Source organism: Papilio xuthus, unplaced genomic scaffold (assembly GCF_000836235.2).
Source record: "Papilio xuthus unplaced genomic scaffold, Pxut_1.1 DF825946.1, whole genome shotgun sequence".
Taxonomy (NCBI): domain Eukaryota; kingdom Metazoa; phylum Arthropoda; class Insecta; order Lepidoptera; family Papilionidae; genus Papilio; species Papilio xuthus.
This window is the reverse complement of record NW_013532703.1, coordinates 7,213,839-7,241,045: the sequence shown is the minus strand read 5'-3', so window position 1 is coordinate 7,241,045 and position 27,207 is coordinate 7,213,839. Positions and strand designations below refer to the sequence as shown.

Below are 27,207 nucleotides of genomic sequence, written 5' to 3'. Positions count from 1 at the left end.
GTGTTTAGTGTAGTGTGTTTTTGATAAGCGCTATTTGTAAGTATTCATCTGTTGTGATCGAGATAAGCGATGTTAATTACAATTTATGGAATATCGACTGATAGTGTTTTTGCTTTAACTATTTACGCGACAATATCCTGTCTCATTTACGATAGTTTTTTTTCCTTGAAAAATATTAACGGAGAACACATTTTAAAATAATGTTTGTTAAAAATTAATTAATATTATGAATCGAACTACAGTGTCATCATTTTTTATTATTATTTTTGTTTTAAATTAATATCGTGATAAACAAGGTAAAATAGGTTCCTAGATTGAGTACATTTGAACAGGATGGTTTCATATCCTCTAGCTTAGAGTCTGTACTTATAAAACACCTACGGACACTTTATATTCGTTATAAATCTTACAGATAGAAATAGACAAATGTCTATTTCTTGAAGCGAATTATTTACATTTTATCAACGTGGAAAAATTATGAGAAAGGAAGAAGGCACAAATATTTTTTGTAATTCTTAGCTATGTTTCAAGTTCACTTTATATTGTTATGTTTTATTTATTTAGTTTTATGAAAACATTCGCAAATCGAAATACTCGATAATATATTCTTAGCCGATATAAAGAAAAACGATACACGTGTTGTAACAAATTCAATGAATATTCAATGTGCCGGCGATGCGAGTCACATAATTGTGCATATAAAAACATATACGGCACAGTAGAAATAGATCGAACTTATAAGGTCATGATCGGATCAATTACTAGACATAAAGGCAGATGTTTTTAGGACAGGGTTTTAACAAACTACTGCCGGTTTACTTACGATTCACATTGTAATGTTGCGTCAGTGAACCTTTTTTTCAACACTAGGGTGTTACAAAAATGAACGAAAAATAGTGATTAATTACTGAATTCAATTCACAACTGTTCCAATTGAAATGTGTATCGATTCGATGTCTTTTAGCAGATATAACTATAAAACTAAAATTGATAGAATGGGAACCCTACCTATTGAATTGGCTCTGCTATAAGTTTGAATATCACTGATTTAAAATTGCGATGACATGATGAAAAAATCGACTAATCTTATTAAACAAATTGTACAATCTAAAACGTGGCATTTGAAGAGTCCAAATATAAGTTGAAAGGGAAATGGTCTTATTAGAACGAAGACGTAATTCTCTCGCAACGGTGGCGCGGCAGGGGCGTGGGGTCGTGGTGCGGGGAGGGGGTGGGGGTCGCTAAATAGAGTGGAAAGATTAGACGACGTCAGCGACGCACCATTACATTTTATGAACTCCGCTAATATTTCATTGAAGACAATTTCACATTTTATTCAAAAGTACGGTTAGAAAATGCGATGGGAATTAAAAAACGAACTTTCAAAATTGTGGCATTTAAGCAGAAGGCAATAATTGTCTTCTTTGTTTAGTGCTTTTAGCTCAAAGAAGTGAAATTTTCAAAGAGAACAAAATACTATAAAATAGAAATCGTGGCGACTTAGGTATTCAATATATTTTTGGGTGAACTTGTATAAAATCATTTTGATGTGTTGACGTTACCCGATCTAGGGGTGCTTTACTTCAGTCATCGTGTGACTAATTGGATATCTTTCAAGTTGATGAGTTTTATAAGTATAGCTTCGGAACCTTCCTTTCCCGATATCTTTAACGCATGCTTATCTGATTTCTTTTCAACATTGTTAAATACATAGAAGGCAATAGGTTGTCATTTTCCTAAAGAATCTAATCGTCAAGATCTACCTAAGATTAAATGTGAACGAATTAAGTTATTGTAGTTTTAATTCTCTAGTACTTATACATTTAATAAATTACAGATTATACAAAAAAGGGTCTTTACAGACAGACGGACGTACAACAAAGTGCTCCTATAAGCGTTCCGTTTTTTTCCTATGAGGTACGGAACCCTAAAGAACTGTTAACTGCTTTTATCTAACTTTTGTTTACTTTAAATTATTAATCGCCATGTGTTATTTAACCTTCACATCTGTGATTCTTAATTTTAAAAAGACAATATTCGTAATTGTAAATGTTTATGCAGTCTTACTAGCGCTTATCAGTTGTATGATAACCCACACAATTCTGAAGGTAACGAGTAGCATCCGTTGTTTACTTATTTCAATGAATTTTCCATTTAGCTTCATTATAAATTAATTCAGTTATTACTTTGACTTTGGTTAAAGGCGACTTAAAGGCGGGTACAAGAAAGAGTTATTGAAAAAAATGTTACGTGAAAGAGACAGCGATATGTTTTGTTGCATTATCTAAGTTCATTGAACAAGTACGGTTTTGTTCGCGAAGATCGACCGTGAACCTGAAGTTACGCTCAAAAATAGTGTCTTAGTAACTGTGAAATTCTATCAGTATTATGTATCTGTAAATATACGTGGAACGAGCTTATAAGTGGGACCCAAATAAGACTGTTTCAAATTATAATATGTCAGTGATAGTTGAGAAAGTGGACGGGATGAATCCCGCGGAACCATCATCGTTATTATCAGAGACTGATTCTTGTACAAGATTAGATGTAGCTGGCAGTGTGATGGACGGCTTGAAAGAAGAAATGGACGGTGTTAAATACACTGTGTACAAATCTAGATGGTTGATGCTCGTGTTATTTGTGATATATTCTGCGTCAAACTCGTTGCAGTGGACCCAGTATACGATAATACAGGATGTAGTTGTGAAGTACTATAGTGTGCCGAGTACAGTTGTGTCGTGGACCTCCATGGTGTATATGATAACATATGTGCCTCTCATATTTCCTGCCAGCTGGCTACTGGATAAAACGGTGAGTTTCATTTATTACACTTATTACAAGCTTTTATTTAGTTTTATTTGTCCTGTTGTTTATCATCAAATCTTGCAAATTAAAAGTCCACTTTCCGGTTAACGATTGAGCTGAAATTTTGCATACATATGTAAACTACTACTGTAATGACGTGGTGGTGATCTGATCATAGAGCTGGAAGGCGGCCATAGGAACTTCCCACCAAAAGACACAATCTTGTCGAGTTTGCGTCCGTTTTTATTAGGTAATAAAATTAAAAAAACAAATAAAAATACTTGTTTTTAAAAAGATCTTTTTGTTCATTTTCTTTTTTTAAATTATTAATTTTAATAACTTTTTGATGGTTGCTTCGTATCTAATCGCCATTTGAGTATTTGGTTTCCTTACTTTAGTTTCATTCATCGTACTTTTTACTTAATTTATAACTTATAATAAGTTATACTGTTTGGATGAAAAGGGAAACATTTTAACAAAACAACAGATTACAAATACCAAATCAACTAAATATTTCAATACGAACAAACAACTGATTGAATTTCCAACATCACCGGCCACAACATCCATTAGGAAAGTTTTGATTCCATTTGCAAAATTTGAGCAGCGGCTTAATGTCCATTTCATTTCGACGGCATTAAATACGTCAAAGCAATACAAACAACCAAAGAGACAGGTTTTAGGTAAAGGCTTTGTAAAACGTAAGCCGCTAACAGAATTCGTGGTGGAAAATAAAGGAAATTTTATCGTTTTGTGGTACTAGGTTTTGTGTCTTATGTCTTGCTCTCTGTTTTATTCTGTCTTGGGATGATTATTTCTATAGACAAGTGCGATTCTATCTCGAACGAAAAAACGGAAAACGGAACGGAACTTTTTTTGTCTTGTTATCTTTATTGATAAATAGCTGATCCATTTTTATCAACTCGGTTGATTTTAGTGCTCGTCTTTTAAACCAAATCTTATTTGGTATAAAGTTTATGAAACCTAAAAATAATTACTTATCACTTTACCCTCACATGAACCTATAGATTGCGAAACACTTGAAATAACAATTCCCCGGTCTCACAGACGATGATTAATTCGATAACAAGAGCTCAAATACTTTTGTGTAGATAAAAGGATTCACAGATGTTTACGATCGGACGATTGATAAAGAACAAGTAAATTATCAATTTGAATTAGGACAGTCTTTAAACAGTGCGCGTTAGCAACTAACGGACGTTAGAATATTGTGTTTGAAAATAATGTCTGTGGTTAATAAAAATGAGAACGATAATACCAAAGCAGTAGAACCTGCATGGTCTACGTATACAAGTCCAAAAAAATTAGAAGGTGTTATGGAATACGTGGCTGCTGACAGTGTAACTAAATACAAAGTGTATGGGACAAGATGGATCATGTTGGGATTGTTTGTATTGTACTCGAGTTCGAATTCAATGCAATGGATGCAATATGCAATAATACAGGATATAGTTGTCAGGTACTATAATGTGCAGAGTACAGTTGTGTCGTGGACTTCAATGATATATATGATTACTTATGTACCTCTAATATTTCCTGGCAGCTGGTTACTCGATAAAATGGTAGGAATTTATCTATTAATTTTTAAAAATGAAAAATTTTATTACTTTGAATTGCTCTTGTTGGAGATTCCTAATTTTTTTTTAATGTGTCTAGAATTTTATCTAGTTTCTCTGGCACCCCTAGTCTCTCGTTTACCCCAGGGAGACCTGGATCACTTTGGGGACTCTTAGTTAATATTATACATTTATATACTTTTTGTAAGGTATTATTTTTTTTATTTCACACTCAATATTAATACTGTAGATTATAGCAATTTATTTTTCTCCGTCACAAATTTTAAATGGCAATTTTTTTAAGATGGCTGTTTTTTAGCTTCTGCTCGTGTAAGTTCTTTATAAATATAAACACTTTGTATTAGACTAGCTGTCGCTTGCAACTCCGTCCGTGCGAAATTGAAGAAACTTAATTAGTAGCCTACGCGTTCTCCTACACTATGTTCTACATCTATGCCAAACTTCAGCGAGATCCATACAACCGTTTTGGAGATATCTTCTAACAAACAAAATTCAAACATTCGAATTTATAATATTAGTAAGATAATTATTTTAGGAAAAGAAACAATTAAGTCAAACTGTGTCAGGGAACAAATAACTTTGAATTTATCCTGAATTCTGCGTTTAATAAACTCATTACTGATCTTAGTTAGTTATAGGCATATTAAATTAAAGCTGTAACTATCGTATCTTTAGCCTCAGGTGAGATTAATTTGATAATTTAAATTTATTAGGTTATTAGTAGCAATTTATTGCGTTACAAGAATAGATTAGGAGCAATTAAATAACGATTAAAAGAATCTTTATTGTTGTACAAAATATTGTTATCGTGGGCTTCCACTGCTGAAATAATCGTACAAAAAGATATTGCTCTCTTTCATTTCTCTTAGAAATATTGAGATAACTATATTTTTGTTTACTCTGATAGTGATCTGACGAGCACATAACGACAACAGGGTTATAAAGTCAAGATAGTGTTAAGTAAAATTGAATTAATAAAAGTAACAAGTTTTCACTTATTTTTGCTTATCGGTAAAATTATTTTAATTATGAACCATCCCAGAGTAGCTTTATGACAGATTAAGTTTACGTTTTCTTACCGACCAGTTATCTGAGTGCAAAAAGATTAGCTTAAGTAGGTGCTTAAAACTAATTACAAGTATTAAATTGCCCTAACTTAAGTTACGTCGTTTATTGAGCAGATCGCATCATCCATCTTGCTACTAGCCAACTTAAGTTGACCCATCGGTTTGACTTTTAAAGTGCATTGTTAGATGAAAGTAATCTTATATGACATCTATGCAGCGGTGTTAAGTCTTAATTTTGAATGAAAATTGGTTTTAAATCAAAAAATATTCTTGTTATAGACAGATCTTATGATAGTAGACACTTGGAAATGTTAAAATTGTCTTTGAAATTAAACGATGGGATAGAAATATCTTGTGAAAAAGTAGATCTTAAAAAATTGATCTTAAAATTTTGATATCTAATAAAATAAGTTAATTTAAGAATAAACTATGAGGTTCATAATGTTTTAAAGATGGCTACATTGCAAATTTTTGTGAGTAATTTAGAAATTTTTTGTTTAATAAAAGATACTACTAATATACATAATTCTGGAGAGACCCTTAACATGTAGCGGCTATGTCTCTACTAACTGAATAGGCGACTTGCGTCGACAATTCAATGTTTTGGTACGGACCGCGTTTCTGGCGGTTGCTAAAATTGTTCGAGACTTGCGACGCAAATATCGAACAGTTTAGGTTAGCGTAGCTTAGTGAACGAAGGACCTTATTAACATCCCATTTGCAAAAAAACATCATTAGAAAGTTTCGTAGACATGTTATTCAATTTTATGCTTAGGCAAGAGGTTTTCCCAAGGTACAAGCTATAACTTCTTGAATATTGGCTGGTGTCAGATAACTTTGAAAGTTTTCAAGATAGTTATGGATGGTGAATGCAAGTGCAAGCACGAACTTTGACCGGGCAAAGTTCCTAGTAATTTTTATAAGTTATTAAAAACAAAGTTTTACAATTACAAGTTTGCTATTATTTTTATATATTATTTTCTAAACATTTTACTTTAACCATAATCAATATTGAATCATTATGAAGTTGTATCTTTGGCAAACTGAAAGTTGTAGTCTTAAGTTTCACAGGTTTTTGAGTAATTAGTAAACTAAATCATATTTCTGTTTATTAGTGATAATTAAATCAGGAATCATTTGTTCTGAATAAAGTCACAGCGCGATCAAATGTTCCAATGATTAATGGATTAAGTTGTTTGCTTGTTTCGGTTTAGTGTTGGTTTAGTGTGGCGCGACTGTTTCGTCTTCTGTTTGTGTAACCTTAATGTAAAGTTTGCAAAAACATATAACATTTCAAGGTTGTTAATCGTTTTTTATCATTTCTCTATTAAATAACAATTTTGTTGGTAAAATATTATAAGTTTTTTAGTTATGCATTTATTGGTACAATTTTATATGACACAGAGGTTGGATTTAAAATGAAATGAAACTGTTTAGTACTTTTAAAAATTCTAAACAACTTCTGCACAGTTAATCACTCAGCGCCTGCGTATTTTTCGCGGCAATATTATGAGTGTGATATTGCTATTAGTAAATAAAAGTTATTGTTGTTAAATACGTCAACTAGACTTTACAGAAGTTTTAATCTTTGTTTAGTTCAGAGTAGAAAGACAGTTTTAGTCCAGATTATACACGTGAACAAAACACAAGCATAATTTACCTTAACTGATGACATACATCCACAGAGATTCGCTGTGCTCAATTTATGAGCGTGGCTTGCAATTAATCTTGCCGGCTTGGAGCTGCTTGCGGTCGGGACAAGTGTACAATAGATGAGGTTGCTAGAGACTTGCCCCTGCATGTTCCTTGCATATATTGTACGAAGTTATAACTATTGAAGATAGCTGCTTTAATGCTTTCTTATTGCAAATTTTAAATAATTGGCTCACTAGCTTATGTTACAAACAACAAAACTTTTAGTAAAAAAACAAAATGCAATTTAATATTAACACGGAACAAATGTTCAGTGCACTAGATGGAATATTTAGAGGTATAAAAATTCCAAAATATTTAAAAGATTCATTCGTGACCTAAAAGTTAAGTCGGTTGAAGATGACTATTTCGCATGGACAGGCGCATGCATATTTCCATATTACACTTCTACGCTTATTTTATACGAAATATATTACAAAAGAAATAAATCATTGTATAAATGTCTAGCATTTAAATGTCTGGATCGGCAGAAAGTTTGTACAGCGCTTTCGAGTAGCAGATATGACGTAATGCCTAGGCTTCCTTTAAAACTTTGACTATAAGAAGGCGGCTTTAAACTTTCTGTAGTCATTGCACAATACTCAGTGGCACGATACTGATGTTTTACTGAGATATTGTTGGAATAAGTTGAACAGATGAGCGAGCAACGTGAAATAAATAAATAAATAAAATGTAATATAATTAAAGCAGCTTAAAGCAAATACTATGCACAATTCGGCAAATATGTGCGTACATTTCCAGACCTGTATACAGCTCGATGACGGGTACATGTATATTGTGATCGGACCGCGTCATGTAGCGAAAGATTTACGATTGTCCCTCGTGATATAAATCGTCCAGAGGCCGATGTTATGCAAAACAGACCCATCTGCGACGTGAAGCCAAATGGACTTAATTTTTTGGCGCTTTTTTTTGTAAAATGTAAAAGGTATATCAGCTTCGGGTTACTCCTTTGCAAATTTGATATTTGAGCAGGTACATGCGTTGCCCAAGTACTTCTTTGCATTATAAAATGATTTTTGAGATGTAAATATTGTAGTCATACATTGGTCTTTTCAATACAAAATATTGACGAAGTTTCAAATATTTTCTTTTGAACTGTCTTAGAATGCTCTAGTTTTCTTTCATTGAGCTGTTCTTTATGGTTGTACAGTCGCATAGATAATGGCCTTTGTTACCCGCCGACTTCGAAGTCATCCGCGTGATGACTGCCGTGACGCTCTCCAACCATTATCTTGAGCTCTTTGTCTTTGACATTTTAAGACGTTTCATTCGGAATACACGCAATATTGATAACAGGCATGTTGAATACGCACTTGATAATTACATGTCTGTTTTATAAATGTTCAATGTATGACAAAAATTACGTCTTAACTTTATTAACTGAAGATTAAGTCCTAAAACGTATTTGTCCTGGCGAAAGTGGCGCTTTTATCACTAGCGGCGTTAAGGTAAGGCCAGTGGCATCGCAGGGGCCAGAGTCGGCTATAAAGTGGTGCCTGCGGTGACCTCTAAGATATAATCTTAGAGGTCACCGCAGGCCAACATGCTAAAACCGACCTAAGGTACCTAAAGTATAAAAAATGATACAAGACAAGGCATGACTAAACCAAATAAGTTTTTGACTGTAATGCTTGTTATTTATTTGGAACCTAGTATATCAAGTAGATAAATAGATATCGATAAAGACTATAACTAAATTTAATTAGTACGAGATCCCTTCGACACTTACAAAGCGCGGTGCTTCGTCGTCTCGACATAGGTCGATTTACTCCTAACATACGGCTTTTAATTAGTTTTTTCAGCACTCTCTAACTGATAAAAGCGAGGATGGGTTGAATTTATTATTCATTTATTCGATCTCGGAAATGGTCTCTTTCTTCGTGATTTTTATTTTGTGGTTCTAAGAGAAATCGTATGAGGTTAAATGATATTAGTTGGAATGTGATTAAAAGTGGACTGGATTGAACAAAAGATTTTAATTATGTATAAAATAAAATGTTATTGTGTTCTAATTTTAAATTTCAATTAACAACGCTCTTATGTAGCATAGAATTTATACGTCTATTTCCTATATAAACTAAGTTCATCAAGTAATGCGGATCTAAGTTTGAAGTTGCAGAAGTTCGGGTTGACACGTGGACATTCCCGTGCTCAACTTGTGGTATGGAATTTGAATTATTTCATAACGCGAGTTTCAATGGCGTGCTTACAATGTACTCTGTGTGTATATCTATTTCGAATTGTTTTAAGCTTACCATCCATTCGCTTTATGTCCTTAACACTGTTATGTGAACGCAACTTTATATTTACGTTTATGAAAGCGGTTAAATGTATCAGGATTACTTTAAATTGACGATCCTTGGATTCTTATAAATAAAACCTATTTGTAAGATAAACTTGAATATCATTCTATCCTAATCCACTCAAAAGTACGTTTGAAGTTTGTTTAACATTTTACGTGTTCTCACGCTATATATTTAGGAAATATGAGTGTGTTGACGATTCTGATGCGGAAGTATATACAGAATGTTCCAAACTCAATGGCCATTGTGTGGGATTTGCTACACCGACAGCGGCATGTGCCCTTGCGGATAATGGGTTCGATTTTGTTACGATTGGGTAAATTGTGAGTTGAAATAGACTATAATTCGATCTTTTATGTATTTGAGAGTCCGATTACATTTGTTTACGATACGCAGAATTTACTATTGTTTCCTAAATTTTTATTGTAAGTAGATAATTAATAGTGACACAAAATTAGTCGAAAGTAGTACATTTCGGTGTGCATAAAGGTTTATAAACAACATACGGTTACGTCGTGCATAATTGTTGACACGGAGACAGTCAGTCTGCCGTATCATTGTTATCATCACGCCGAGCGGACGGAGGGTGCGCAGGAAGTATTCATTCAACTTCGCACTTGTGTTGGAGGGAAACTCGACAGTCGACAGCGGCCCATCGCGCGCGCCACTCGTCGACCACGCGCTGTTTACCGCGCGCGGGAAATTTGACAATAATAGTTTTAATTTTTAATCATAATAAAGTAGGCAAAGGTAACGCTTCAAAAGCGGCCTTGCGGATATTTATATAATAATTTTATAAAATTACTGTGTTATTTACGTGCCAAATCGCGATAATAATTTTTGAAAATAAATTGACCTAAGAAATTAAAAAATATATAAATATGGGCGACTCAAAGAGTATAGAAGTTAGCGGTAGCGTTATGGATGGGGTTGGAGAGAAAGGTGGCGTATTGGAATCACCGAGTAAGAAGCAACCGACGGAGTATACGGTGTACCCGATTCGCTGGTTGATGCTGTTCATCTTCGTGTTCAACTCTGCAACGAACGCGATGCAATGGATCCAATACAGCATAATCCAGGACGCGGTGGTGAAGTACTACGGCGTAACCAGCATCGTGGTCTACTGGACCTCCCTGATCTATATGATTACGTATATACCCCTCATCTTTCCCGCCAGCTGGCTGCTCGATAAAGCTGTAAGTTCTAAATTTAAAGCTGAAGATACATTTGGCTAATTACATTTTAATCTTCATGTTAGAAGGAATTTATATATAAGAATTGAAAACAGAAACTCATTAGTTGAATTCTGATTCGAACTTTAATTTAACACAATTTTTAATTTTTCATGTGTCAAAGAAATTATGACACTCAAGATAATAGGTAGCTGCTTACACTGCTAAGTTTTATGTTAAAAATCCTACGGTCATATTGGTGTTGGGCATTAATAATAAACAAGAGTATTGAAAATGGTTTATGTCTAAAATTTTACCTCAGGAAGAAAACTTTTAGCTCTTTACCATTCAATCGGTATGCAGTTGTTGAAATTCCTAAACGTACAACTTAACTTTAGCAAATTATGCTGAATTAAGTTTCAAGTTCTACTTGTTAACACGTGGAATTGTGGGCAAGTTTTCTAAAGGAATTTTGACAACGATGAAGAGATGAGTATAAAAGTCAAGAGAATTGCAAATTGCCTCACGGAAAAAACGATATCATCTTTAAATTATGGTAAAAATGAAAGGAAATCAGTCAGGGTGCCCTAAGTTTAAATATTTTAATATTAAACTGATTTGAGTCAAACTATTTTGTACAAAATTTCTATCATAATATACAAAGAAGGGGATACTTTTTGGGGATTAATTTTGAAAAATTCTCTGATTGAGATTGTCCAGGTTACAAAAGGAATCCCTGTGCAAGTCATCAAGTCTCTAGGATCTGTACTTTTGGCTGCGCGTTGATATATCAGTCAGTCTGTCAGTTTATCTTGTTATACGAGTAGCTAAAAAAAACTTAAATACGAAGTGATATTCTGGTATGCAGTATAGTCTTTAAATTTTATAACGACGTATTCTTCACTATCTAGTCTTAAATCTTGCTAATAAAAGAGGCTATTAAAATCCACTTAGTGAATTACTTAAATATATGGAAATAAAAAAAAACAAAGGTGGGAAAAACCTGTCACAAGGAAAATATTAAAGAAAAATCACCACATTACAATATATAATAAATACAAGGTCAGACAAACGTTATATTTTCTATATATTAAATTCAAATATTTATCTGCCTAATTTGTTCTGCAGTTTAACTTTATTCACGTGTCAATTTAATCGACATTGGCTAGTCTTCGTCAAGGATTAGCTCATTTATTCGTTATAAATCTGATCAATCCAGATGTAGAGTTTACTGGTTTTACATATTCCTAATTACCTTTAAACTATTATGCCAGCTACATTCATTTCAAATTATCATCGAAATGATTCACAAATATTTTTTATAATCTATATTAACATGAATTTCTGAACTATATGGCGTAAAATTGCCCTTTACGGATGTTTTAAGATTGAAAAGAATGTCATTGATACATTTTATGCAAAGTAAGCTATCTTCTTCTTCTTCTTTCTCAGCCGTAAGTCGCCCAGTGCTGGGCATAGGCCTCTCCCAAAGATAAAGTAAGCCATATGTTGCAATTAATTCTTTTTAACTTATAATTTCTTCCAATGGTATTATATTTTGAAGTGACGTAAAATATTAACTAACAGTTAATTTGCTAGTTAATTAGTTAACGTTTCCCGCAGTAGTATTCCACTGCAATGGCACTTATATGTACATAATATTGCAGTCCCTTTTTTGTCAAAGATTATAAAAGGGATGTCAATATATAGTTATATAAGTATCACGGCAGTGGAGTCCTACTGCACGGCGTTGTTTATTGCTAATGATATAAACATCTTTATTGCGCTGATAACGCAGCACGTGTCCACAGGCGGACCACATACGAGACGTCACGTTTCCACTAAGTGTCACTCGCTTTCGCTAATCCGTATAAAGCTGCGGTCACACGCGTATTAAGTGGTGCTTCTCGGATAGAAAATTTGATTTGAAATAACATCAACTTGTCTTAAAACTAATTTAAAATGTTTCAAAAGTAAACTTTTTCTTTAACAGGAATGATTTAATTTTAATAGGCTTTCTCTTTTACTCTTGTATTTTCTGTACCGACTGTTTCGCACAAATTAAATTTAAAAGAAAACAATTTTTTTTTGTAATGTTCGCAACAAAACAATATACATATGAATATGTGTGAATGAATGTATGCAACACTCACAGTTAGCCCGCACAGCCGGGGGCAGCCACTCAAAACTCTGAGAGCGCTCAAAAATTTTCAACTACCTACCTCTATTGCAGCTTAGAAGAATACACAATGTATCTTCTAACTTTAAATATTTTGTTCATGTTTCTATGTCTTAATAATTATTTTCTATCTAAAGTTAAATTAAATTAAAATGTTTAGTTGATTTATTTCATGATTTTTGGCAACTTTATTTCTCAATCTTAGCCCCTTAAGTGCATAATAATAAGCTTATTGTTAAGCTAAACATGAGTTAAATATTTAGATTTAAGATAATTATTTAGGTATAAAATATAGTGAAAAAAAGAACCGGTTATCCAACTATTATTGTGTACAATTTTAAAATGCTCTTTTTGTATTCATGATGGAATCCGTTTTACAAATTAAATAAACGTATATTTAAATGATGTCAAATATTTTAACTGTCACTTAGTTAATTTTATAATGCATCTTTTTATAGTAGTACCAACGACAATGAATTTTAAACCACTCTTGGGATTTTTTTATAACCAGCAAACAGGTTTTACGTGTGACAATGTAAACCTTTAAAAGCAAAAAGAGAATAGGTAACTTCGTTTATATTTTCATAGCGCGGAACAAAATCATTTCCCTTTGTTTTTAATGTATGTTATATACAGCTTGACGTATATAAATTGTCATTGGATCGATACTAAAATGCGTTCAAATACAGCAAAGTATTGACAATAGATCGGTTAGCTAACAGAGTTAGATGCACTAAACACGACCTGAATCCAATTCCACCATTGTATGTGGGTTGCTGCGGACACACTCGCTTTGATTTACATGAGAAATCACTGCTGAGCGTTTATTACGTTGGTCCAATTCATAAGCGGCAGCGGGAACTTTAATTTTGTCTAATAATGTTTAAAACTAGTTACATCTCCTTGGTGTGAACGTTTATGGTATAAGATCTTTTCACATGTTCTTTCATTTGCTCTTTTGACAGTTGAATTTGCAAATGTTGACTACGTCAGTTAGAATTCGGCTCACCTGGAATCAGACACGTCTTATTCCTGTCAAGTTACAAGTTTTCTTAGTCCTTCGAAAGGGATAAGTACCAGTGTTTAATATTGTTTTGCAATTTATATATATTTCTTGTATTAAATCGCTTTCCGCTTATATCATGTTTCTGCTCTTAATACCTGATGTTTGTAGTATCACAAAAAAGTGCGCGAATGTGATTTGATGCATTCTCACCGTCGCCCGTCACTTTGTTCAAATGCAGGCGAAATATTTCTCAACGTAAATATGACTTATTCTCAGCTCGCAGTGCAAATGAAATGACTCTTGTTTGTTAAGATTTAAAAGGAAGAGGACTCTGGAGGTAATGCAGTTTTTCTGATCTTCACAACTACGATTTGTAAATGACTAACCAAGTTATAAATCTAGTTTTACTATCATGTATACGTAGTCGTAAATTGTGTTATATACGAATTTTAAATTGATGATATTTATACGATGCATTATACATTTTCCTCACGACAACCTCATTCGGTAAAGGTAGCACATGTGTTGAGGTCGAAAAGATAAGGATTTAAAGTATTTCAACCGATTTCCTTTAATGTGAAACATTATTTAGTATTGCGTAGAGTAACTTGGTACATTGTTTATCATACTAAAACCAGCTGTGACTGCGGTCCTAAATCTTAAACACAAATCTTAACAGAGAGCAGGTGTTCTCTTGATAAATACAACTTATTAACAAAGATTTAGTATGAAAACGTACTATATAATTGTAATATGCATACTGTAATTGCGTGTACAGAATTTCAAAAACGGTATTCAAACTTGTGAACAATTTTGTTTCATATTCTATAGATTTTTTATACGAGTTCGAATTTAGAACGTAAATTGCGTAAAAATTGTTTCAAAGATTATCCACATGCGTTTTTAAATAATTGATACTTTTTTAGTTTTTTTTTATGTTTTTATTATTCGTAAAGAACTAACTATTTACTATGAAAAAAAAAACAACACTGATATCAGTATTTAATGAAATACTGCCTTATAGTTATGGAAAACTGTCTAGGCTTGTTATTTATAATTATTTTGACTACTTAAAGTAGTTATGTTTTAGATAGCGAAAGTATCAAAATTGTTTAATCCAACTTATCCATAAATATGGGAAGAAAAGCTCTCCATAACAGTACACTTTTAGCCAAGTTACATTTCAGAATGCTACAAATTAAATTAATTAATTATACGAGGCAACGACACGTGAAGTTGCCTCCACGCAGTAACTCCGACCTCTTGCTAACTTCATTTCGTTGAAAATTTACGCGCGAATTAATTTAGAAGTATTGTACAATTTTACTTCTTGTATTAATTTAATAATTTTACGTAAAATTGCTTATTTATCGTTAAATAATATTGAGAATAGTTCTAGTTAGTATATGTGTTTAACTTTCAGCTCTGCCTACAAACGTTAACGAACAAGTAAAGTTAAATTAAAAATGTTTCGACAAACTCTACTGCTCCTGTTTGAGGTCAGTGTGTACACAGGGCTCAACAAGTTAGAAGTTAGAATTGTTTTCCAAAACATTTTTTTGCAGACCCTTCAAACAAAACAATATTAATTTTGCGGAATAGTTCTTTCCATTTCAAAAACAAATTAGAAAATTCATACAAAGAAATTCATACACGTTTCGAGTTGTTGGATGACGTGAACATTACCTATATTTTCTTATGAAAGTAATATATTAAACTAGATGTCGCCCGCGACTCTGTTCCCGTGAGAGAAAAATCTTAATGCGTAGACAATGTGTGCTTTCAAACTATGTTCTACATCTATGCCAAATTTCAGCAGGATGCAGCTGTTCTGAAGATATCTTCAAACAAACATCCATCCATCCATACATGTAAACATTCGCAATTACAATATTATAAAGATGTTCGTTAGCAACTAGTATAGAGAAATATTAGATTTGATATGTCATCGTCTAGATAACAAATCATTGTTAGTTTTATGTTCAATTAACATCTCTATTATCTTTGAACTTAATTAAGAATATATGCACATATTAAATACACTTATATACTTTGATATATAATATTATATTTATTGGTATATAAATCGTCGAAGAATATTGGAACTATAATCTATTGTTAGAATCTACGTTAGAATTATTTAAGTAAACAAACATATTAGATGATACTTATATGTCGGTTCTGGGAAAAAACGTGTCGTACTTATTTTTATTACTTCGTCGTCATAATTTCTATAGAACTAAACTATTATTGCATCTTACATTGTTATAGAATTCAATGATAATATTTTCTTTATGGTTCGCTTTTCATTTAACAAATATATATTTGTTTAACTCTTTTTGTTTGTTGTCTTGTGCTATAAGTATACGAGACTGGATCCCAAAGATGTCTATGTATACCCTGAGATCCTTGAAAGACCCAGAGGATTTACAATGACGGGAAATAAACTTGAGAGATTATAAATTTAAGAAGAAATGCACAAAAAGAGTTCGTCGAATCTTGTCAAGTTTTTAAACATATTTTTGAGTAGAAATGTTTGGAATTTTTGGTACAGACTGTTAATAAAAATTGTTTTGGATTTAACAAAAAACATTTAAATAGAAGGAAACCACAAAGTAATAAAATACGTAGCAAGATATTTGTATCGGTCACCTATTTTTGTGCGCGGGGTTTGCGATAGATTGAAGATGTATTGATCTTAACAAACAATTGCTTGTGAGACGGCAGTTTGTGCCTTTTGATATAAAAAATCTCCATTGTTGATGTGTTTGTATGCGGATTGTATCTTAATAGCACACATAGACATCTGTTTAAAAAGGTAACTGGCGTATTGCGCATAGGGTTCTAATTAGTTGCGAAAGCTTACTTTATTAATATAGATTTAAATTTCATTACCTCTTCCTCCTCTTTGCTGTTTATTGGCAGACATATCGTGGTCATCATGTGGTCCTTCTTCTCATTTTTATGTTATTTTCTTTCCTTACTTCCTCTCTAATCAATACAACGATAAATGGACGATATTATGTTGTTCGAGGGCGTCTCCGACCGACAATTCCATTTAGAAAATTAAATTCTTGCGTCTATTATATTATACTTATTTTACCTTAATATAAATAAGGGTTTCCGAATTATTATTTGCAACTTTAATTCTTTGGGTACATATGTTCAAATTGGATAGAATTGCTGCATTAATATTCAAAAACTTTTTTGGACTTTGGAGATACCTTCCAAAGATACTGCTGTCAGGGGGAAAGGAGGGTTATGTGGGACCCACTAAAACCCTCTCGGTGGCTTAACTCAAATGCAGCAAAGAAGATTTCGAGATATCCAAGGAACGCTCCAGAACCCTCAAATTTTCAAATCTTAATGTCATGTCAGTACATACTTAATATTATTAATCTTATCTTAAATTATTTCAAAGAGAAACACAGCATGAGGCAAATTCGTGAAACGATTTACTTATACTAAGGTTTACAGCAATTATTCACACTGTTAATACAATCACAATGCTGAGATTTATACATTTCTCTTTGAACTGTCGGCGATTAGATAAACTCTTAATGATCGTCATGGCAACGACAATAATAACCAGCACATGTAAACTACACACATGAAGATTACACACACACACACACACACACACACACTTCACCAATTTATTGTACAGAATTCCTATTGTTGGCTCCATGGTTGGTCAAAAATTCGCATCTATTCTATAGGTCGCTAAAGTTGATGAGATGATGAATACAGTGATAATTTATCATTTGATGCTGGCTAGATGAACGCTGGCTACAGTAAAATTAAAACTAAACATTTTGTGACAGTTCTTGCGCTGTCGTTCAAAATATTACAAAAGTAATTAGCCTGAAAACACTGCAAAGATTAACTTTAATAGTCGCAATTAGCATTCATTTGTTTTTCTTCCGTAAACCATGTGTTATCAGACAGCGTGTTAATCTTAGTGTGGGTTTCCATTGCTAAAACAAAACGGAAAATATATTATAATCCTACTCATTCCCTTTGAAAGAACAGAGATAATAAAATGTTCTTATACACGTGTTTCTTGAGTGAAAACCCACAATATTTAACTAGCTACAAGTTTACGTTATCAGTGCTTAATATGTAGCGCCCTTGGCTCTGTTTGCTGGTTACCATTTAAAAATACATGCCTTAAGATGTAAGGAAAACATACGTTTGTGCGTAAAATAAAATGTTTATCACAAGCAAGGCTAAAACGTATAATAAATATTATATCTATGTCCTCTATCCGTTGTTATTGACATCACCTTGAATTTTTTTGGCAAATACCATTGATAATCAGAACCATATACATTGCATAAAGAGCACCTCAAATGATCGTCCTGGAAAATAGCTTGCTTTAGATACTATATTATACATTGTCAACATGGAGACTGACAACATAGAAAAACAATTAAATGGAAGTTTCAAGTCAGTTTCCCAATAAAATTTTACAATCCGCTTTAACCGATCCCTAGGCAGACGATTCGATCAAAACGATCCGTGATAAAATAGATGAGAGGGAAAAAAACTGGTCATTGTTTGTAATAAGTCCTTGAAATAACAGGTTATTTTAACCTACATTTTAAACAAGCAGCTTCTGTTTATAATTTATTATATCTTAATTATGTTAATGTTATTCAAAAGACAATTATCAATAAATAGTTGTCGCCCGCGACACCGTTCGCGCGGTATGAAAAAAAAAACTTAATTAGTAGCCTATTTGTTTTTCCGGAGTATATTATATACCTATGCCAAATTTAAGCAAGATCCATGCAGCCGGTCTGGAGATATATTCAAACATACATCCATACACCCAAATATTCGCATTTATAATATTAGTAAAAAAAACCTTTATTGACCAAAAACACATTTTCACAAACATTTTGTGGGCTCTGTCTCCTGAACTAGTAAATACTGTGTTTCAGGAGACAGCACATTCTCTTATCTATTTAGTAAGATTTTAATAAAATGCTAGATTGGTCTATGACTATGATATTGCGTTGCATAGGTTAAGTTAATTTTCCAAATAACTTTGTTACTTAAATCAAGTAATAAGCCGTTGACTTAAATTCATTTTTTTATGGAACACGGAACTTAGTTGTATGGTGTCCATTATTGGACAACATCGTTGGGTAATTAAATCGCATAATTGATATCGAAGCTTCGCTCGAGGAAAATTGAGTTACCTTTGTTAAGGGATTTATTTACTATATTTATATGTTTTTATTAGGTTATAAAGGAAATTAAATTTACATTTTTTTATTATTTAATAGAATTAACAGCATTTACAGATTCTTGGGCCTTACTCTTTTGAACATATTCCTTATGCTTACATTAGTGAATTCCTTTTTAAGGTTCCGTACTTTGAAATGGAAACGGAACCCTTGTAGGATCACTTTGTTGTCCGTCCCGTCTGTCAAGACCCTTTTTTCAGTAACTAAAAACTGTGGTCATTAAACGAGATTATGGTATAAAATAAATAACAGTTAAAGATTTAAATTACTAAAAGTATATTATCCTTTCCTAAAGAATTATATAACAGTTCACGCACATCATAAAAAAGACAAAAATGATTATAGATTAATTTTTGCATAGATTAATAAATCCAAGTCATCGAGGCAGGAGCGTTATTATACATACATTTTCATTTATAAAACCTAATCTTATGTTTATGGTAATGTGCGCTCGAAGTGTGTTTTATAGTGAAATGGAGAATAATAGTAAAATAATTGAATTACTCACCGTGACTTAAATCTTATCACGCTCTCAACTGAGTTAGCGTACGTAAATGTTGTGTAGAAAAATGTGTTCTCTACATAATTCTATTGATATCAATCTGTAAATAGAACATTAACGCATTTGATTGTGACGACTAAAAATATTTCTACAATTAAGTAAGAGGGAATAGTTTTTTATTGCGATTATATGCTTTTAAAATATTATGTCATTGATAAAATAATACATGAATAAAAATATCATAGCTTTTCTATACTATTTTTGAAGTATTTTTCCAAATTTGAATATTGCTTGGTGACAAAATTGATTTCTGTGCAAAATAAAGGCATTGTAAAGAATAGAGTTTTTGGATTGAATGGATTTGATTGCCTCGACCGACGCGACGTGGGCGTTGTATCTTGATTGTTCCATTCAAAAAGGTCGCGTTAGAAAAGAATCGAGTGGAAATTTTCATCGATTAATGAAAATATTTTTTGTACGAACATCTCGTGAATTGCGAATAAAGACTGTGAATATTTTATTTTAAAACTAGCGGACCCGACAGACGTTGTCCTGTCTACACGTCTTTAATTTGAATAAATTAATATGAAGTTAATATTTGATGAAAATTGTGAATCTAAACCATTCCCAGATCCCCTTGAACACACACAAAAAATTTCATCAAAATCGGTCCAGTCGTTTGAGAGAAGTTCACTGACAGTCACAGAAGAATTATATATATAAAGATGGTACTAAAATTTAAGACCAAAAATTTTGCAAACTCGCAAGCTCATTTTTTTAATCCGCTTACACAGATGATGCCCAGAAATATTTTTTCATGTGCGAGATAGAGCTCTTTATATTTTATGTAAAGTTGTATAAATAAATAGCGGTCAGCGCTAAGCCGACGCTTTTCAGGCATGACACGATAAGGGAGTTTAAAAATGTAAAAAATGGCTACCCTTTTCATATACATTGTGATTCCTTTTATTGTAGTGAAAACAGAATTTATGTTTGTGCGTGTATCGCTTTAAATTTTAAAATTACAACTTTTAGGTACTACTAGTGATTTGGTAGAAATGTTTACAAAACATTTCCTCCTCCAAGATATTAACGATGACATTAGCTATTTAAAATGGTTTATGTATTCAATTAGCTTGCATTTCAAAATGAATCCCATCCCAATATGCAATGCAGTTCATAAATTCTTCGCTTGGGAATTGCGAGCGTCAAGAGATACGAGTACCTGGAGGTTTGTGCGAATGTAATTTACATTGCATTGAATAGCGACAGCGTCCGTCGCCTGTACAATGTACAGCAATGTACCCTTGCCAAAATTAAAGCTTCAATTTTATATACAATGGTAACACCATACACGGCACGCTTAAACTTTTTTAAATAAACTGTCACGAAGCTGTTGATGCTGAGATGCAGCTTTGAAACGACAAAAAATACTTATTAATCTTATATGGTCTTATGTAACTGCGTAGTTCCACAATAAAAGTGCTTCATTTCAACCTAATAAGAAAGATACAAAAGATGGAAACTCGACAAGTTTTGCTTTGGAAATTCTCTAGAGAGTGACACATCTTTCCACTTTTCTATTCCATTTCTTTAATTATTTTTGCTGTTTTGTTTATATATCCTAAGAAGTAATGAAATAAGGAATAATTTTAATAATATATTTTCTTAGAATAACAGTTTTTTTCAATTTTAACTCTGTTATAATTGTATTGAATACAATTCAACAATATCATAATAAAGCGACAACCTTCAAGCGGCAAAAAGTAATCGTTACGTGTTCCTACTGCATGTTTAAAAACATATTCTTATCTCTGTTTTTTCTAATGAAAATGAACAGGATGATAATTTGTTTTTATATGTGTTTCGCCAATGGAAACTCACGGAAAGATTTTTGTAGCCAACCGTACATTTGCAATGTCAGGTCTTTTATTCAGAGTAGATGAGTGGTCAATTATTCCATCTATTGTTGCATTCAGCGTTATTTTTGTAACAATATAAACTCAAATACCATGAAATATTCGTTACGAAGCCTAATCAATCACTAAGGAGGATAGTTTTAGTTCCTCATCTTTTTAATTCTTCTCCAAACTGTCATTTTTCATGGCCTACACGATAGGCAATAACCTGTATTCTCAGGGCCGATTTTAGCATTTCCGGCGCCCTGGCAAGATTTTTGCGTAGCTCCTTTTGTAGTGCTGCAGATACCAAAGATAGGGGCACTGCAGGCGCGGAGTCGGATCTAAAGAGGCGCCTGCGATGCCCCCTTATGCCTGGCACCCAGGCCCTACCCTAACGTCGTTATTGTACGTCTCATATTGCGTCCTATGTACCTGACGTACATATCTTACTAGCTTCTACGTTGATAAAACGTTTATATATTAATTTAGATATGGTATTTTCCAGGGTCTCCGTGTGACGACTATCATCGGTTCTTTCGGGACATGTCTGGGTGCATGGCTGAAGGTGTTCTCAGTGCCACAGGACATGTTCTGGCTGGGTTTTGCTGGCCAGACTGTGGTTGCTGTGTCTCAGGTCTTCATATTGAATGTACCACCCCGACTTGCCGCTGTGTGGTTTGGAGCCGACCAGGTATCATCTGCCTGCAGTATCGGTGTATTTGGTAATCAGGTATGTAAATTTTAACTATTTAATTCGGGTTTTATTCGTTAACCCATAATGTGGGTGAAATGTGAAAATAAATTGTACGTAAGCAATCAGTTTTTTCGTAAAATTCTTATGAGGTAATACAAAATATGAAAACATAACTGAATTTATTTACTGCTGTAACTCTCCAGGGCTGAGGACCAAAGATAAGGGATAACTAGGGAATAACGACTCTCAGTCTTTGAAATAAAGTCTTAAGTCTCTTGATGAGTTTGTAAGACGAGAATTTTCCGCAAAATAAGCTTTTCTTGCGATAATTAACGGACAAAATTTTGTTTGAACTTAATATGTTACGTGCTTACACGGTGTTTGCTTTGACCCCAAGCAAGATGTGTGTACATTGGTGATTCGTAGAGTGACCTCTTTGGGAAGTTAGTTAAGTTGAACTTAACTTTAATGTCTATTTATTAAGGTTAAGTAGAAAAATAACTTTCCAAATGCATTTCTTTTGCTTTGAAAATTTAAGGTGATGTCAAATTTAGTTAGCATCAAAATAACATTTACTTAAACTTGTATTATTAAAGAATATAGATCCAAGTTGTACAAATTTTATAACTTCCCAAAGGAAATTTATCCAATTCAATTTTATAAAGGCGAAGGAAATTTTATACAATACCCTAACACTAGTATTCCGAGAGAGTTCGCCGCTTGCGATTTTATCTAACAAAAAAAAACACTCTGAATCTATATTTGAAATTCAAAAAAAAGGGTCATGACAGACAGACGGACGGACAACAAAGTGATCCTATAAGGGTTTTTTCCTTTCGAGGTACGGAACCCTAAAAAGAGAAGGAATTCATAAAATTAAATTGAATAAATACATTGTTGTGATATGTCACGAGCAATTTGGTTTCTTATAATAATCACGCTGTCCAACGTCTGTGTTCAATTACTTTTACTGTCTACACCTTTCATTTAACATACTAATATATGTAAGATCTATGTAAAGTGTTCGTTAGCTAAGTGCTGGTTGAGTATATGTATACAAGCTAAAATACGTACTTAAATGAATCGAACATAAAATGTCTTTAGGAGACCGAAATCGATTTAAAAGGGTACAATTTTTTTGTCATTTGAGCATAACACGTCCTTTTATCAGTTTGAAACCACTTTATGTATGATATTTATAAATATACCTTTTTAATATATGTATATAAAAGAACAATGAAACAAACGAACATCGAGTCCGCGTAGCTAAATACTATAGTCACACAAACAGTCCTGCAATGTATACTCGACGAGGAAGTTTGTCAGACTATAAGTTTCCATTGATCCAACATGTACCAAAACATGTTGATTATAACCATATCTTGTCTATAAATTAGAGATAACAATATATTTCTATAGAAGAGTTTCGATAGTGTAAACTCACGGCGAGCATCGTAACACGCGAATGTCGGAAGCAATTGTTCAATTCGCACCCGTGAGGGGTTATTGATGATAATCTGTTTGTTTATCACGCGGCATCAGGCACCAGGCACCAGGCACTAGGGAGATGAACACTATCGTAGATTTTAGTCACCATTTGCATACGAGGCGCACATTTATAGATGCATTTTCATTTGTTTTGCATGTCGGCAATACATCTGTAGTTCTTCTGGTGTTCAGAACCTCCGTAACAAATGAGAAAACAGTAATATCGGTCTTCTGGATTAATAAATAAAGTGATTTTTATTTATCTTACGAATTTGTTTATACAAAATACAGCATTAAATATGATATGTGTTAAGGATATACTCAGAAAAGGACTTGCGCAACGACTTTTACAAAATCATGTGGTACAATGACCTTAAGTAACTGGTTGTCGTATGTCGAGGAAAACCGGAGTAAAACCCTCGCGATTTAATCACAAACATCTCTTTGATATTATTTAAATATGTATATATTTGTTTGCATTAAATCTCCAACAGAAATACAAAGTCATTGAACATATAGGGTGTCCCAAAAGGTTACGTACATAGGAAGGGGGATGATAGGCGTCACCAGAATTAAAAAAAAGCCATTTATTTTTGTTTAATTTTTCTGGTGACCATTGTGACCACCCCTATCATCCCCCTTCCTATGTACGTAACCTTTTGGGACACCCTGTATATTACGTCTATACGAAGAATATTAATATTATTTTTTATTTTATTCATTTATTTAAAAACAACTGCATAGCATCCTTACAGTATACAACCAATTTGACACTATACACACTTTACATAATAGTTTACACGATAACATATTTTATAATAACAGTAAATAACACATAACAATGACAAATAAATAAAAAAATACATAGATAGATTATTACAAAACTTGGTCAGAGTATTGTAAGATTATTTTTCGTATGTAAAGTGTATAAAATTTAATACAGCGTTACAATCCATAGAAAATTAATTATCAACGGTTAAAATGTCCAAATGAAGTAAAAAGAACACATAATTTTAATAATAGACTATTTGGAGAAACAATTTAATTATTTGTTATGTGTAACCTAGCAATAGTGTTGTTTTATTTCTTTACTTAGACCAAATTGCTTTGGTTATTAGTAGTAGTTTATAATGGAATATGAGTCCAGGGAAAATAACATGATTAATGAATTCCAACATAATGTCCTAATGTTTTCATTCCGCTCCGTGAGAGGGCCCGGTGAGCGGTGTCATAAATTTAAATAATGGCTATTGTGCCGTCTCCTCTGAACCACAGGATTAATGATCCGATATTAAAAAGGTTAGCCTTATCACTTTTTGGATAAATACATTAGCATGTAACGGATCAATAATATTAAATTATCGAATAAAAGGATGCTTTTATACAATCACTTAAAGCAAATTTTATTAATATAAAATAAATATGAACTAATTATCCATTATACACAGGGGAACCAGAGACACAAATCACCGCCATCTTATTGTGCAAGCGAGTGATACTTATAGTAATTTATTAGAGAGTGAGCGATACAGCTATATACATGTTCCTTCTCTTAGTACATTTTTGTGCCTTATTTGCCTCACAACTTGACCTTGAACCACTGACTTTATTTAATGGACAGGCTGTAAGCCGTAGTGGTTTTTTGTGTCTATTTGGGACTGATTGGCGCAGAGTATCCTACTTCTTTCATTAACACACTAGTAATAATGTCTGTATATCTTTCAGTTGGGAGTGGCGCTGGGTTTCCTGCTGCCGCCGATGCTGGTCCGTGCGACTGGCACCCCGGACGAGATGGCGGCTGACTTCCGACTTATGTTCTACCTCGTTGCCGGATTTACCAGCGTTCTCTTTGTATTCATCCTGCTCTGTGAGTTACTGAACCTTTTGCTAATTACTCTGTATCAGAACTAAAGCAGTTCCCTCGTTACAATATCAAAAAACAGGGGATTAGTAATTAAGGAAGTCCGCTTGAGAAAGAGTGAAAAATGTATAATGAAACAGCAGTACTTCTAATCTAACCTATAATAATTAGAGGTGTAATAGAAATAGTGCAGCTGCTATTACAACCGTTCTTTCCGAATTCTAAACGTTCCATGATTAGCTGGATTGACATGTCATATTAGAGACGTAAACTCAATGACTTGTGATTGAAAAGACTTGAAATATATTTTGTTTATCTAAATATATCGAATTCCCAAACGTCTGAATATATTTCGCCGTTCAATCATATTCTCAAATTGATTTTCTGTCCCGAACGTATTTCAATGTAAATATTTGTCTCGTTGTTGCTATCAAATAATGCTGAAAGTGTACGCTAGGATATTTTAACTCTGATGTGATCTTTTTGATAAGAAAAAGGTCCCGATTAACCATTGTTTCTCTGTTTTCCAGTCTTTAAGGCTGCCCCGCCGACACCGCCGTCTGCCGCCGCGGACCTAGGCTCCAGCTTGGACTCGAACTTCCTGCAGTCCATCCGCAAGCTGTTCATGAACCGCAACTATGTGCTGCTGCTGCTCTCCTACGGCCTCAACGTCGGCGTTTTCTATGCCATCTCGACGCTGCTCAACCAAGTCGTGCTCACTTATTATCCGGTTCGTACAATTTCTGTTCTATGAAAATTTTAGTGGGTTTCGTAAAATCTTAACGAGCGAATGTATTGTCTTGCGTAGGGTGCAAACGAGGACGCTGGACGTATCGGTCTGGTGATTGTGGTGGCTGGTATGGCGGGCTCCGTGGTGTGCGGGCTGATACTGGACCGTACGCATCGCTTTAAGGAGACCACGCTCGCTGTCTACGTTGCCTCAGTGCTTGGCATGCTCATCTTCACCTTCACCCTTGACTGTGGCATCATCGCTGTCGTCTATCTTAGCAGCATTTTACTCGGGTGAGTCTACAATGTTCACTACAAGTATCGTCTGCTGTTCCTGGCAGATGTATACTGTCGAGTGTGAAAGAATAAGAATACGTAGTAGCAATTATATCTTATATGTTTCCAAAGCTTCTTCATGACCGGCTACCTGCCCGTTGGCTTCGAGTTCGCCTCCGAGGTGACTTACCCTGAACCCGAGGGCACCACTTCTGGTATCCTCAATGCTGTTGTTCAGGTGAGTTGTAAAATATTATCTGGACAGATCAATGAATGTCTTGACCATAAAATCTTTGACTTTATTATTTTGATAGATTTTAGCTTAAGTATGACAGATGGAAGAGATATTTTTGATAATAAATTGAATTGTTTCGGTTTCCTCAGGTGTTTGGCATCGTGCTGACACTGGCTTACGAGCGAATGCTGGAGGCGTGGGGTGACCGCTGGTCTAACCTGACACTGTGCGCGCTGCTCGCCCTCGGCGCCGCCATCACTGCAGCCATCCGCTCCGACCTGCGCCGTCAGGCCGCACAGAACAAAGCCTAGGCTGACCCGCCCTAGGGCTGCAGCGTGGCACTTAGGTAACCAACTAATCTTTGCTGAACAGCCAATAAATTGTTGGAAACGAGGGAGTTCCCAAACAGCGTGTATTTTC

The 27,207-nt window shown here is 33.7% G+C and overlaps 1 protein-coding gene across 5 annotated transcripts; it reads left to right on the top strand.

Annotated features, from left to right (window-relative positions):
- The first annotated feature begins 15 nt into the window (after positions 1 to 15).
- Positions 16 to 27,133, top strand: HisT (Histamine transporter). Of its 5 annotated transcripts, none has more exons than XM_013321425.1 (8): positions 16 to 36; positions 2,322 to 2,811; positions 22,010 to 22,234; positions 25,412 to 25,553; positions 26,078 to 26,277; positions 26,356 to 26,570; positions 26,685 to 26,790; positions 26,937 to 27,133. In XM_013321425.1, the coding sequence occupies exons 2-8, from the start codon at positions 2,458 to 2,460 to the stop codon at positions 27,096 to 27,098; spliced, it is 1,404 nt and encodes a 467-aa protein (XP_013176879.1). In that variant the 5' UTR covers positions 16 to 36; positions 2,322 to 2,457; the 3' UTR covers positions 27,099 to 27,133. The 5 variants fall into 5 exon arrangements, with proteins under 5 accessions (XP_013176879.1, XP_013176878.1, XP_013176876.1 ...); XM_013321424.1 differs by having other exon boundaries at positions 21 to 36; positions 2,204 to 2,811; XM_013321422.1 differs by lacking the exon at positions 16 to 36 and having other exon boundaries at positions 1,862 to 2,811.
- The last annotated feature ends 74 nt before the right edge of the window (positions 27,134 to 27,207 follow it).

Bases quoted from the DNA above. Each gene is read 5' to 3' on its own strand.
- HisT (XM_013321425.1), top strand. From the start codon at position 2,458: ATGTCAGTGATAGTTGAGAAAGTGGACGGGATGAATCCCGCGGAACCA. The intron at 2,812-22,009 runs GTGAGTTTCATT...GGTATTTTCCAG, and splicing joins GCTGGCTACTGGATAAAACG to GGTCTCCGTGTGACGACTAT. The intron at 26,278-26,355 runs GTTCGTACAATT...TGTCTTGCGTAG, and splicing joins TCGTGCTCACTTATTATCCG to GGTGCAAACGAGGACGCTGG.